This window comes from Oncorhynchus gorbuscha, linkage group LG07 (genome assembly GCF_021184085.1).
Source record: "Oncorhynchus gorbuscha isolate QuinsamMale2020 ecotype Even-year linkage group LG07, OgorEven_v1.0, whole genome shotgun sequence".
Lineage (NCBI taxonomy): Eukaryota > Metazoa > Chordata > Actinopteri > Salmoniformes > Salmonidae > Oncorhynchus > Oncorhynchus gorbuscha.
This window is the reverse complement of record NC_060179.1, coordinates 57,515,892-57,528,264: the sequence shown is the minus strand read 5'-3', so window position 1 is coordinate 57,528,264 and position 12,373 is coordinate 57,515,892. Positions and strand designations below refer to the sequence as shown.

General features: G+C 42.9%; 1 protein-coding gene across 1 annotated transcript in view; it reads right to left on the bottom strand.

Moving 5' to 3' along the window:
* Nucleotides 1-12,373, bottom strand: part of spata20 (spermatogenesis associated 20) — a 70,454-nt gene that overhangs the window by 52,641 nt on the left and 5,440 nt on the right. Inside the window, 4 exon segments of the mRNA XM_046356895.1 lie at nt 8,268-8,436; nt 8,958-9,150; nt 9,271-9,483; nt 10,635-10,709. Coding sequence (XP_046212851.1) covers nt 8,268-8,436; nt 8,958-9,150; nt 9,271-9,483; nt 10,635-10,709 — 650 coding nt within the window.

Genomic DNA, 12,373 nt, shown 5'->3' with positions numbered 1-12,373 from the left:
CGAAGTCGTCAAAGGTAAGTGATTCATTTTATTGCTATTTCTGACTTTTGTGACTAATCTACTTGGCTGGTAACTGTTTTGTGCGCTGGGCACGGTCCTCAGATAATCGCATGGTATGCTTTCGCCGTAAAGCCTTTTTGAAATCTGACACCATGGTTGGATTAACAAGAGGTTCATCTTTAAGCCGATGTATAACACTTGTATGTTTTATGAATTTTTATTATGAGTATTTCTGTTTTTGAATTTGGCGCTCTGCAATTTCACCAGATGTTGGCCAGGTGGGCCCAGTTGCGTCCCACACCCACTAGAGAGGTTAACGCAGACAGAGAATGGCACCAATTTACTCCAACTTACCGCAGATTGAATAAAGTTGGGGAGAGTCCCTGTAATCCTAGATTCAGATCATTCAGGCAAGAAAAAACATCACCCAGATACAGTGGCTTGCAAAAGTATTCACACCCTTGGCATTTTTCCTATTTTGTTGCCTTACAACCTGGAATTAAAACAGATTTTGGGGGGGTGGGTTGTATCATTTGATTTACACAACATGCCTACCACTTTGAAGATGCAAAATATTTTTTATTGTGAAACAAACAAGAACACAAAAAAACTGAACTTGAGTGTGCATAACTGTTCACCCCCCCAAAGTCAATACTTTGTAGAGCCACCTTTTGCTGCAATTACAGCTGCAAGTCTCTTGGGGTATGTCTGCTCCAGCTCCTTCAAGTTGGATGGGTTCCACTGTTGTACAGCAATATTTAAGTCATACCACAGATTCTCAATTGGATTGAGGTCTGGGCTTTGACTAGGGAATTCCAAGATATTTAAATGGTTCCCCTTAAACCACTCGAGTGTTGCTTTAGCAGTATGCCTAGGGTCATTGTTCTGCTGGAAGGTGAATCTCCATCCAAGTCTCAAATACTGAAACAGGTTTCCCTCAAGAATTTCCCTGTATTTAGTGCCATCCATCATTCTTTCCAGTCCCTGCCAATGAAAACATCCCCACAGCATGATGCTGCACCCACCATGCTTCACTTTAGGGATGGTATTCTCGGGGTGATGAAGTGTTGGGTTTGAGCCAGACATAGCATTTTCTTTGATGCCAAAAAGCTCAATTTTAGTCTCATCTGACCAGAGAACCTTCTTCCATATGCCTGTCCACTCCTCCGTAAAGCCCAGCTCTGTGGAGTGTACGTACGTCTTAAAGTGGTCCTATGGACAGATACTCCAATCTCCGCTGTGGACCTTTTGCAGCTCCTTCAGGGTTATGTTCAGTCTCTTTGTTGCCTCTCTGATTAATGCCCTCCTTGCCTGGTCCGTGAGTTTGGTGGGCGCCCTCTCTTCGCAGGTTTGCTGGTTTGCTGTGGTGCCATATTCTTTCAATTTTTTAATAATGGATTTAATGGTGGTCCATGGGATGTTCAAAGTTTCTGATATTTTTCCCTGACCTGTTTGGAGAGCTCCTTGATTTTTATGGTGCCGCTTGCTTGGTGGTGCCCCTTGCTTAGTGGAGTTGCAGACTCTGGGCCCTTTCAGAATAGGTGTGTGTGTATATACTGAGATCATGTAACACTTAGATTGCACACAGTTGGAATTTATTTAACTAATTATGTGACTTCTGGAGGTAATTGGTTTCACCAGATCTTATTTAGGGGCTTCATAGCAAAGGGGGTGAATACATATGCACATACCACTTTTCTTTTTTTTTAAGTAATTTTTTCCCCATTTCACCTCACCAATTTGGACTATGTTGTGTATGTCCATTACATGAAATCCAAATAAAAATATATTTAAATTATTAGGTTAAAATGCAACAAAATAGGAAAAATGGCAAGGGGGATGAATACTTTTGCAAGGGACTGTAGGCCAGTCGTGTGAGAAACTCGTCATAATGCAAGCGGTCAGACAAGTGAAAAGTATGGTCAGTAAGAACTTTAAACTCGTCTCAATTTTAAAAAAAAATTGTCAATACTTTGCCCCTTGATAACCAGCGCACTTCTTTCTGTATGTTGTAAAAGCATTACATGGCAGCCCATATCATTGCATAGTGCAGAAAATACACGAGAGTTCAGGGGCCTTGCTTTAACTAAGTTAATCATTTTCACTGTAGTGTTTATAAAAATGTCTTTCAAGCTGTCAGGCATTCCCTTAGCAGCAAGAGCCTCTCAGTGGATACTGCAGTGTGCCCAAGTGGCATCAGGAGCAACTGCTTGCACGTGCGTTACCACTGCACTGTCTCCATGGCATGGCTTTTGTGCCATCCGTACAGATACCAACATGAGCAGCAGCTGCGTTTGGCTACATACGGACCGTTAGTAGAATTCCTGCGAGCGAGTAACGGTTAATGTGATTGGATATTAATTATTTGACTACCTGTATTTGACATTGTTGTTATTTCGCTGTACACTAGATGGTTTAGTTTTATTTTTGGCAGTGAAACAACCCTACTCAGGCGAGAAAGAAAAAAAACTTACCCAAATGTATAGCCCCGTTGGAAAATATAAATGGACTGTTTGAAAATGTGAAGAAAAAATACTTTTTTTGTTTGTTTGTTAAATGTGAATCACATTCCACTAACACTCCTCACACTGATTGAGTAGTTTAAATGTAATGTTGAGCTCTCTCCTTGTGTTTTTGTGCATACCCGTTAACAGGAGTCCTGTCTGTGGTGCTGAATGCACAATGTACTTTCCCTCCGTGTAGTTCATTGCATGTTTAATAGTGAAAATACCTACCAAAAGGAGAACATCTCATCTCATAATCGAATGGTTTAAACCGTTTGGAAGTTGACTGACGAGGAGAGTGAGCTTCTCTTCTTCTCCAGCTTCGACCATGCAGTAGGAGTAGCAAAAGTGATTGCTGTCCTCATTACGAAATTATCAACTTGACCCTGTATATGTAAAAATGACCATATATACACTGATTGCTTCATGCTAAACAACCCCAAAATGTTTATAAAAATCCAATGTAGGCCAAGTCCCGATCAGCATGTACAGCCAGATGAGAGTTGTCTCCGGCACGATGTTATGTATTTGATAAAAAATAACCTAGCAAATTACATTGGTTGTCACTCAACTAATAAAGCCTAATATTGCGCAAGCAATTTCACGAAACATTTAAATGCTGAAGGTGACACGCAGATGTACCAGATCAGGAGTAGGCCTACCTCTCGTTGGTCAGCGCGCAAAGCTGCACACAGCCCGCAGTTTGACTAGGCTACTGATATTGTCTGGGGTTGTTCGGCATGCAAAATGTGAAGTCACAAAATATGAGATATTTCCGGAAAGTAGACAGTAATTTGAGCAGCAACAAAAAAATGGCGAACCCGGCGATTCATAACGCTTGAAATCGATTTCCTGACCAATGTATGCTACATTTGGATAGGTTTGGGGTCCCATGGACATATGCACTAATATCTTAAACATTTGAGCTGGGGACCGCATCGGTGAATCGTTACACCCCTAATGACTAGAACGAATGAGACGGGCCCACTGGAACCAGGCCAGTGAGTGTGTATTCATGTGTTCACACACACGTGTGGGGGTTCCTGCCGTGGTTTCCTGCAGATTCAGTGGCATTTCCACATTTAGGGCCCTATAAAATCTGCGTTGCGGAGAACACAGAAGGAAACACAGAATCCAGACATTAAAAGGGAATTCAACAATATTAGAAAATGTATTGAAATTAGTTGGAAATTAACTAAATGTTTTGAACTTATTAGAAAAGTTATTAATTTGCCCAAGTTTATCATAAGACATGAACTAAATGCACTAGTGATTCGGATTCCCTGCAACTTTCTGAAAAGCCAACAGCAAACTGGATTAGGGCTGGGTAGGACCTGTTTTTCCATCAATAACTAGGGTATGGGGAGGGCTCGGGTATCACTAACATTTTGAAGCAGAGGCATTCTCTGCTGCGCAGTACAGTCGCATCTGTCTCAGACATAAGTGCTTCAACCTCGTCAAATATAAGGCAGGAGAGATTAATTCACAGAAAATAAAGCTAACTGCTCTCTGGTGCCTCTTCATTTAGCTGAGCAGCCTAATCGGAGCCATTGCTATGGATACTTACAGACTCAGAGCACCATGAGCGAGCTGCGAGCCAGGAGCGGGTGACACAGAGAGGAGCAGCTAATGTTTTTAGTAAAGAAGTTATTTCTGATGTCGGGTTGGGCCAGTCCTTAAATTTGGCAGAAGCAATCGGGCTTGGATAGGGTCGGGCCTGAACCTCGCGGGCATGGGTGGGGCTCAGGTTTTAAATTCATGTCCGTGCACACAATGAATTAAAGGGTAATTGCACTCCAAAACCAACATTTCTTAGATTTTTCCCAGACCTCAAATGGAGTCTCCTGATGTGGTTCAAACATTGTTGTGGACTTGAACATCCAATTTACTTGTTTTTCTATTTAAAAAGTGTGTTTTCAAGATTGAAAACCCCCAAAAAACAAAACTGAGAAAACAGAATTTGGGAAAAATGGAATCAGGCAAAAAAAACATATTTACAAATAAAAACGGATTTCATAGGGCCCTACACAGTTTGTGAACACATTCGCTCACTCATGGAATCTGGGGCAGGAACAACCACAACACCTGGATAAACCATGTGTTGGTCCCCCACCTACCAGCCAGTGTGTATGGCGGATCCAGATCCTTCAAGGACATTATCAAGGACATAATACAATATCCATTTCCATGACAAGCTACAGGACCGTCATTGAAAATAAGAATATGTTCTTAACTGACTTGCCTGGTTAAATAAAGGTTAAATTTTTTTACAAAAAACATGTCAGCAAGACAAAGGAGCAGGTTGTGGACTACAGGAAACTGCTTTCCATCCAACCGCAAAGCGGTACAGAAGGTAGTGCTTACAACCCAGTATATCATTGGGGCTGAGCTCCCTGCCATCCAGGACCTCTATGCCAGGCAGTGTCAGAGGAAGGCCCTAAAGATTGTCAAAGACTCCAGCCACTGTTCTCTCTGCTACTGCAAGGCATGCTGTACCAATACACCAAGTCTGGAACCAGCAGGACCCTGAACATCTTCAACCCCCAAGCCATAAACCTGCTAAATAGTTATTTTAATAGTTAGTCCAGGTAGCTATTGGTTATCTGTATTGAACCTTTTTGCATGAACTCTTTTGACTCATCACATTAGCTGCTGCTACCGTTTATTATCTATCCTGTTTAGGGATGCACGATATATCTGTGAACATGTCTAGTTTAACACCGACGTGCAAAACCAATGTCAAAGCTGACCTATATACCTATACCTATATAACTTAGGTACGCGACGTAATGACTGTTACATCCCCCAGTTTCTGTGTTGAAGTTTGTGTATTTGAGTGTGTTTCAGGAGATGCCATCCTGAAATCTCCCAGCAGCTGATTGGTCGACTCCATGATTAATTGGAGAGCTGACCTCGCCCCCTCGTCAGGACGCAGCTGTCTCCAATTTCCAGTGCCTACTGAAGCTATAAAAGCCAGTGTTCTGTTGTTCAGGGGAGAGTGATTGTGATATAGATCATTGCTGAGAGAGAAGGTTGATGGCTGAGGGGTATAGCATGTTGGTCATTGGTATGTACTGTATTAGTTGTTGCTGGGAGCAGTTGTATGTTGTGTGTGAGTTTGTTGCTCAGTCAGAGCTTATTTGATGTCCTTAGTGAAATTGTTTAATATTCTGTTTCATTTGTTCCCAGGGGGGAAGGCACCTCGCACCTCCTTGCTTAGGCAAGAGGCTCACGGGCATACATAACTCGTAGTATTCACTGTCTAGGCACACTAGGTAAGACCTGGGCGGACCACCCCCTGTATTTTGGTTAGGGCACCAGGTGGTGCTAAATTAGGCATGTAGTGGTTAGGCAGGTAAGATAGGAGATGGGGCTTTGATATTTACTTTCTTTGCTTTGGTTCCGTCCAGCCCCTTTTCCCCATATTACCGTGTGAAGGAATAAATTCCTTCCTCTGCCTTTTGTCACCCTTACTCACACCTACAGTCCATACCTCTTTCACTTCACGGAGAGTTGCGTTGTAACAGGGTGTTGCGTTCCCTCTTCAGAGGCGTGCGTAACAATGACGTCACGTAAAATGTTGCTCTACACGTGCAACACAGCATTCCTAACCTAGCCCACAATGTCTGCTGTGTGGATCGAGCCGTCAACTTCAATTTCAGCGAGACAATTCAAAGCTGAAATCCATAAAGGCCAAGATGATGGAATTCATTGCCCTTGACAATCAAACGTTCTCTGTCGTGGGTGATGTTGACTTTCGCCGACTGGTCGAGCACCAATACACACTACCAAGTGCGCTATTTTTCAGATGTTGCCCTACCGGAGTTACACAGTAATAGCGTCATTGCTATTAGCTTCAAGACATACATACTATGGAACGCCGTTTGGGTCTTTGCATGTCAAAAAATATACAGTAGCTCTGTCAAAGCTGTACAAAAAAAGTCTGCAAACACCGGCCACGAACAATATTTTTACAATACCGCGATGGTAATAAAGCATCATTTGTTTGACGCAACTTCTGGGGTAGCTAGCTTTATCTTGGTACCTAGCTAGCACCAATACAACCAGCCTGAAACAATGATCAGGAGAAACTGCAGTCGTTTTCATTATTCTTAGCAATGATTTAGGAATCCTTGTGAGTAAGTATTAGCTAGGTTGTTCGCCTATTGAAATTTAACTTCAGTTCATGAAAATGAATAGCTAGCCAGCTACTTAACCCTGTTGCCCAAAGCTAACGTTATAAGTAGCCAGCTAGCTTCATCTGGCTAGTGAGGCTCAACCGGACTTGGTTATGTGTTGTAAAGCTAGCCACAATAAGGATTAGGCACAATAGTGGAATTTACGGTGTGCCTTCAAAATAAAAGTATGTCATTGACAGTGATGCAAATTAACACATAGTAGAATTATGCCATAGTTTTATTTTGATGGCTAACCGCAAAGTCCACTATTGTGGCTAATCCTTATTGTGGCTAGCTTCACATAGATGGGTCCGACCACCATTAATCAAATATGTGGGTTATTTTAGATGACACCTATTTATATAGTTAGCTAGCTAATTAGCTTTACTTTTTTATGACCAGCACTGTAGGTGCACGAGACAACTTTACCAGCATCATAGCATATGTATCGATGAATCATTGTGACATTAAATACAAGTGATAGTTATTACACTAAGTAAATCATGTATAAAGGCGTTAAGTTATTATGTGAATTCATTTTCAGGTGCTGATTGGTCAACAAACTTATTTGACATGTCAAATAGTGTTATCTACTGGTCATTGTTTTCTTTTTTGAGACGCAAAGACCCAAACGGCGTTCCAAGAAATCTTGGTTGAGAATGAAACGACTGAACAACGAAACAGCACAGCAAGTAAGTGAAAGAGATTTTTTTTTACTGGTAATGGGGACATGCGTAAATGCCAACAAAATCATTTTTGGGTCAGTGGTGCGTAACCTTTATTTAACTAGGCAAGCCAGTTAAGAACAAATTCTTATTTACAATGACGCCCTACCCCTGCCAAACCCGGACGACACTGGGTCAATTGTGAGCCGCCCTATGGGACTCCCAATCACGGCAGGATGTGATACAACCTGGATTCGAACCAGGGACTGTAGTGACGCCTCTTGCACTGAGATGCCGTGCCTTAGACCTCTGCGTCCATGTGTGTTAACTATTTAATTGTACTAGAATGCTTAAGGTCGCTAACATTTTAAATATCGGTATATTTTTTTTGGCAAGGAAAATATCAGAATCAGCCAAAAATGTAATATATCGGTGCATCACTAATCCTGTTGCTTAGTCACTTTTTCCCTACCTATATGTACATACACTATCTACCTCAATTACCTCGTACCCCTGCACATCAACTCGGTACTGGTACCCCGTGTATATAGCCATGTTACCGTTATTTATTCCTTGTGCTATTATTTTTCTATTATTTCTGTTGGGAAGGGCCCGTAAGTAAGCATTTCTCTGGTTGTTTATGAAGCATGTGATAAATACAATTGTATTTGTGTTTTAGTTTGTGAAACCTATCTAACACGCGGTCAAATTGATGTTGGTGAAAGGTCCTCATGTGTTGTCACCTACCTGCCCAATTCATTGTATTATTCAATTTTTTTTAATTTAACCTTTAATTCAGTCCATTGCTCACTTGCGATATGTGCAGATAATTGAAACTTATGCGCAAATCACACACTGATGTCAAGTACTAAAGTTATGATTTGTCACCTAATCATCATCATTACCCCCCCCCATCTTACCCCTGCTCCACCTCCATCTCATCTCCACGGTAACAGGAGCGAAGCATTATCTGTCGCTCCGCGTCCCACAGGTGCTCCTTTAGGAAGCCAGCGGCCTGCACCGCTCTCTCCAGCAGAGCCTTGTCATCCAGCACAGCACCGACACGTGCAAAGCCTGATAACATCAGACCTGGAGAGAGAGCAATAAAGAGATATGGGAGGAGGGAGAGAAAGGTTATGAAGCCCATTGTCATATTGCCAAACCCAAAATATTGTCAAGCAACTGCCAGCAACATGGTTTCAATGGAATTCTGTGATATCGTCCCATACTGGAACGCTGTATCATTATCTCTCTCTGGAGCAGCTCCGTGACTCTGTGAGGTGGCAGTTCAGAAGCAACTTGGTGATTACCAGGCTTTGAAGTTCCCCTGGTCGCTGGGTTCCTTTTCTCTCCTTCCCTCCATCCCTCCCTCCATCTTTCATGTCAGTATCAAAGCTTTGGTAGGGAGCAGCCTAGTCATCAAAGCCCAGTAGAGTGCTGTCTGCACTGTGGGACAGCTGATTAATGAAGTGATTGACTAATTAAGGACTAGATGGGGGAGAGAGGTTTAATGGAAGGGTTCCTGGAATCGCCTAGCTTCGTTACCTCACAGATACTGATTCACTCCCGCATCAGATGGAGACCTGGGTGCAGTGTGTGTGTGCTCTTACCGTTCCAGGAGGCCAGCATCTTGGTGTCGAGGTGAGGGGCTGGACGGCTCTTCCTGACTTCGGCCATCTTGGCTCTAGCGGAGGCCAGTAGCTCAGAGACCTTTGCTACACTGAGGCCAAAGCGTGCAGCTGTCAGCTCCACAGAGTAACGCACAATCAACACATTCTGGCCCTGCAGCTCCCCATGAGGGTCCTGACACGCCCAGAAGATAATTACAGAAGACACACAGAAGATAAATGTTAATGATAATTTAAAAGATACTTAGGACAAGGTCTATCTTGGGGACCAACGAGCTTGCGCGCACACACACACCTGTTCCATGTCCACGTTGCCTTGTTCTTTGACCCCGTAGTGGTGCATGAAGATGTCAGCCTCTGTAGCGCCCCCTGTTGCTCCCTCCACCACGACAGGAAGTAGTTCTCTGACCTCTGACCCCATCCACACACAGAATGCCCCCTCCCTCTTTTCACTTCCCCCAGCAGCAGGGAGAGAGTCTGCGTCCTCAGCACTGTAGAAGCCCCCAGACTAAACCCCCAAGAGAGAGAGAGGGGTGTTTAGAGAACAGTGTTAATATCATTCTCTGTATGATAAATGTAATGAATCTTAAACCAATGTTCCGGTCATGATCCTTGGATTGAATGTTTATTTTTTTGTTGTTGATGTAATGGATTACGAAACCAAGAAACTTGCCTAAGGAAATTGTTGCACTCGCTTTCTCAAGGGGTCCTTGGCCTAGTTACATTGTCTGTAACCTGAATAAATGTGTGCATTAAATGTGAAAAGTAATGCGACCAGGCGTTGAATGCATGTACCCAGGGCCAGCTCTGTCTCTTGATCGGCCTGTCCAACCGGATTATTATTATGTTCAGAATGTGGCGAAACAAATAAACACACTAAAAGGCATGCCGAAACTAAAGACTCAAACAAACGAACGGCCTCATGGCCACCAAGCAAAACCAGCAGCCTCACGGCTTGCAAGCTGGGACTCTGACCGACGACCACCCTAATTGGCAGCACCTGATGCGCTTATCAACCAGGCTCAGCATCTGGACAAGGTAGCTGCTGCCCCCTAGGGAAATAGAGTGTGGAAGTGCTAGCTAGCGGTAGCGCTATCTAAACTACCTAACTCATTAACAATCGTGTGGAAAAAACAAAACAAGGTTCAGTCATTAAGTGCTGTTTGTGCACGCCACTGCCCGCAGCACATGAGATTAAAGGTAGATGACATGCAACTACTCCGTTTAACAGTAAGTAAATTAACTAGAAACTCAAATTCAGGCCAACTCCATTGTCTGCACATTCTCTATATTCTCTCTGCGACAATGACTCTGAGCTTTCGAGGGAAAGCCCTGTACGAGGCAGCCGTATAAAAGAACGTGTCCGTGGTAAATTACCTTCCTTGCGTAATTCCTTACCGTATAATTACATAATAAATCTTGGTGAATAGAACGATCTCAATGAGTGTGGTTTTAATTGTGTGCTCTGTTCTGGGCTGTCGAGACATTAATCAAACTAAGATGGCTGCCGCCTTGCCAGAGAGGAAGAAACAGGTGGACCTTGATAGTAATCCAGGGGCATTATTTAAAAGAGTGCGATACCTGGCCCTCACACACACGCACGCACACACACACACACACACCCAGAGGTGTTAATGAAGTAGGAGGGAGATGGCTCACCTTGTCACTGAGGTCTCTGGAGACATAGAGGAGAATGTCCCGGGCCACGTCAGCAAAGACTTGCTCCCCCGACACCTGCACCCACACAAGACAACATATCACAAAACCACGACACAAGCAGACCACAACCATTCCACAACCAGGCCTGCACTCAGAGAAGACAACATATCACACTGCAACTGTTACACAACCGGAACCCAACCATACGCTACTGTAATTAACAATATTGCACCAGTCTCCTGAGACCTGCACCCACAACAACATATAGCAACGATAACGCAACTGTATTCTGAGCCAACCACTGTACAACACCTATAAAAAACTTCTTGCACTTGATCGCACACCTCCCAAATACAGCACCTATATATCCCTGTACTACGCATCGAGGCTGGCTTTACAGTGAATCATTACCTTTTCAAGATGAAAAATACATCAGTGAAGTAGCCTTGTTGGCGTTTTCTACTATACTACAGTGTTGATTTATTCTACTGTACCACCAACAAGGTAAGGGACACGTCTATGGGCCTATACATTGCTATTTGGTATAACGGTTAGCCGCTGAAAATGCATTTGACCGTTTGTGCTTATTGGTGTATAGGTTAAAAACTGTTTTGATGGCCACGATTAAATAGAGCTACTATTTTTATTTCTCAATCTCAACTCATACAAGTGTGAATCCTAATCACTATTCTTGTGCATACTGTAGGCTATAGTCAATGGTTGGCAGGTTCTCAGTGCATCACCCACCACTTTACAATGTGAGCTTGAGGCAGTATAATTGTTTGAAACCTGAACGGTTTACTTTACTTCAGATAATGAGGCATGTCTTACCTTTCTTTAAAGTAGCCTGGCCAAAATCCAATCATAGAAATGTGGAGGCATTTATTTTATCATGACTTCCTCTAGCCATTAACCAGCATTTCTCTCCTGTTCTATTGGTTTTCATATCAACTTTATTTCGTTGTCCAGAAGCCAAAAGGCACAATCCTAGTCATATTAGCAATCCATCCTAGTTGTTGCAATTAGTTTCTAACAAAGATTTGAATCTTTGTCACATGGAACCACTCGCATTCAGTGCGCTGTATAGAAGGGTGTTTTCCACTAATTGCCTTTTGGCAAATGTTTGAAAATAATGTACTCAAATCAAATGTTATTTGTCACATACACATGACTAGCAGATGTTATTGCGAGTGTAGCGAAATGCTTGTGCTTCTAGTTTCGGCAGTGCAGTAATATTTAACAATTGTAAGAACATTTTGAAAATAAGGGGTGTGGATAGGCTCAGTTGAACAACCTATTTTAGGTCCTGATGTTATTATGCAACTTGACTCTGCACTGAACATCTCTGAAGGGAAGGTGACGTGGCAAATTCGACAACTGCAGGAATCTACAGTTCAGAACCATCCTATTTGGACTACGAAGAAAAATGAGGTTGGAACTTTGGATATGGAACCAGTGTGCTTGACAGGTGTTGCCCCACCTTGCACAAAACAATATCCCATTAGCAAGGAAGCTATGGATGCTACTAAAGTAGTGATTAAAGATCTATTGGACATGGGTATAATTGAAAAGACACATTCTGCCGACATGCTGTTCATACTCTTTTTTTGACAATGAATCAAGCTGCACAGGTCACAGCTGCTCGTTGGAACAAATGGAGCCTCCAACTGTGTTGGCTCCTAACATCATCATACAACGTGGCACACCATGTAATCCAGGTACTCTGATGTATCCTCCAG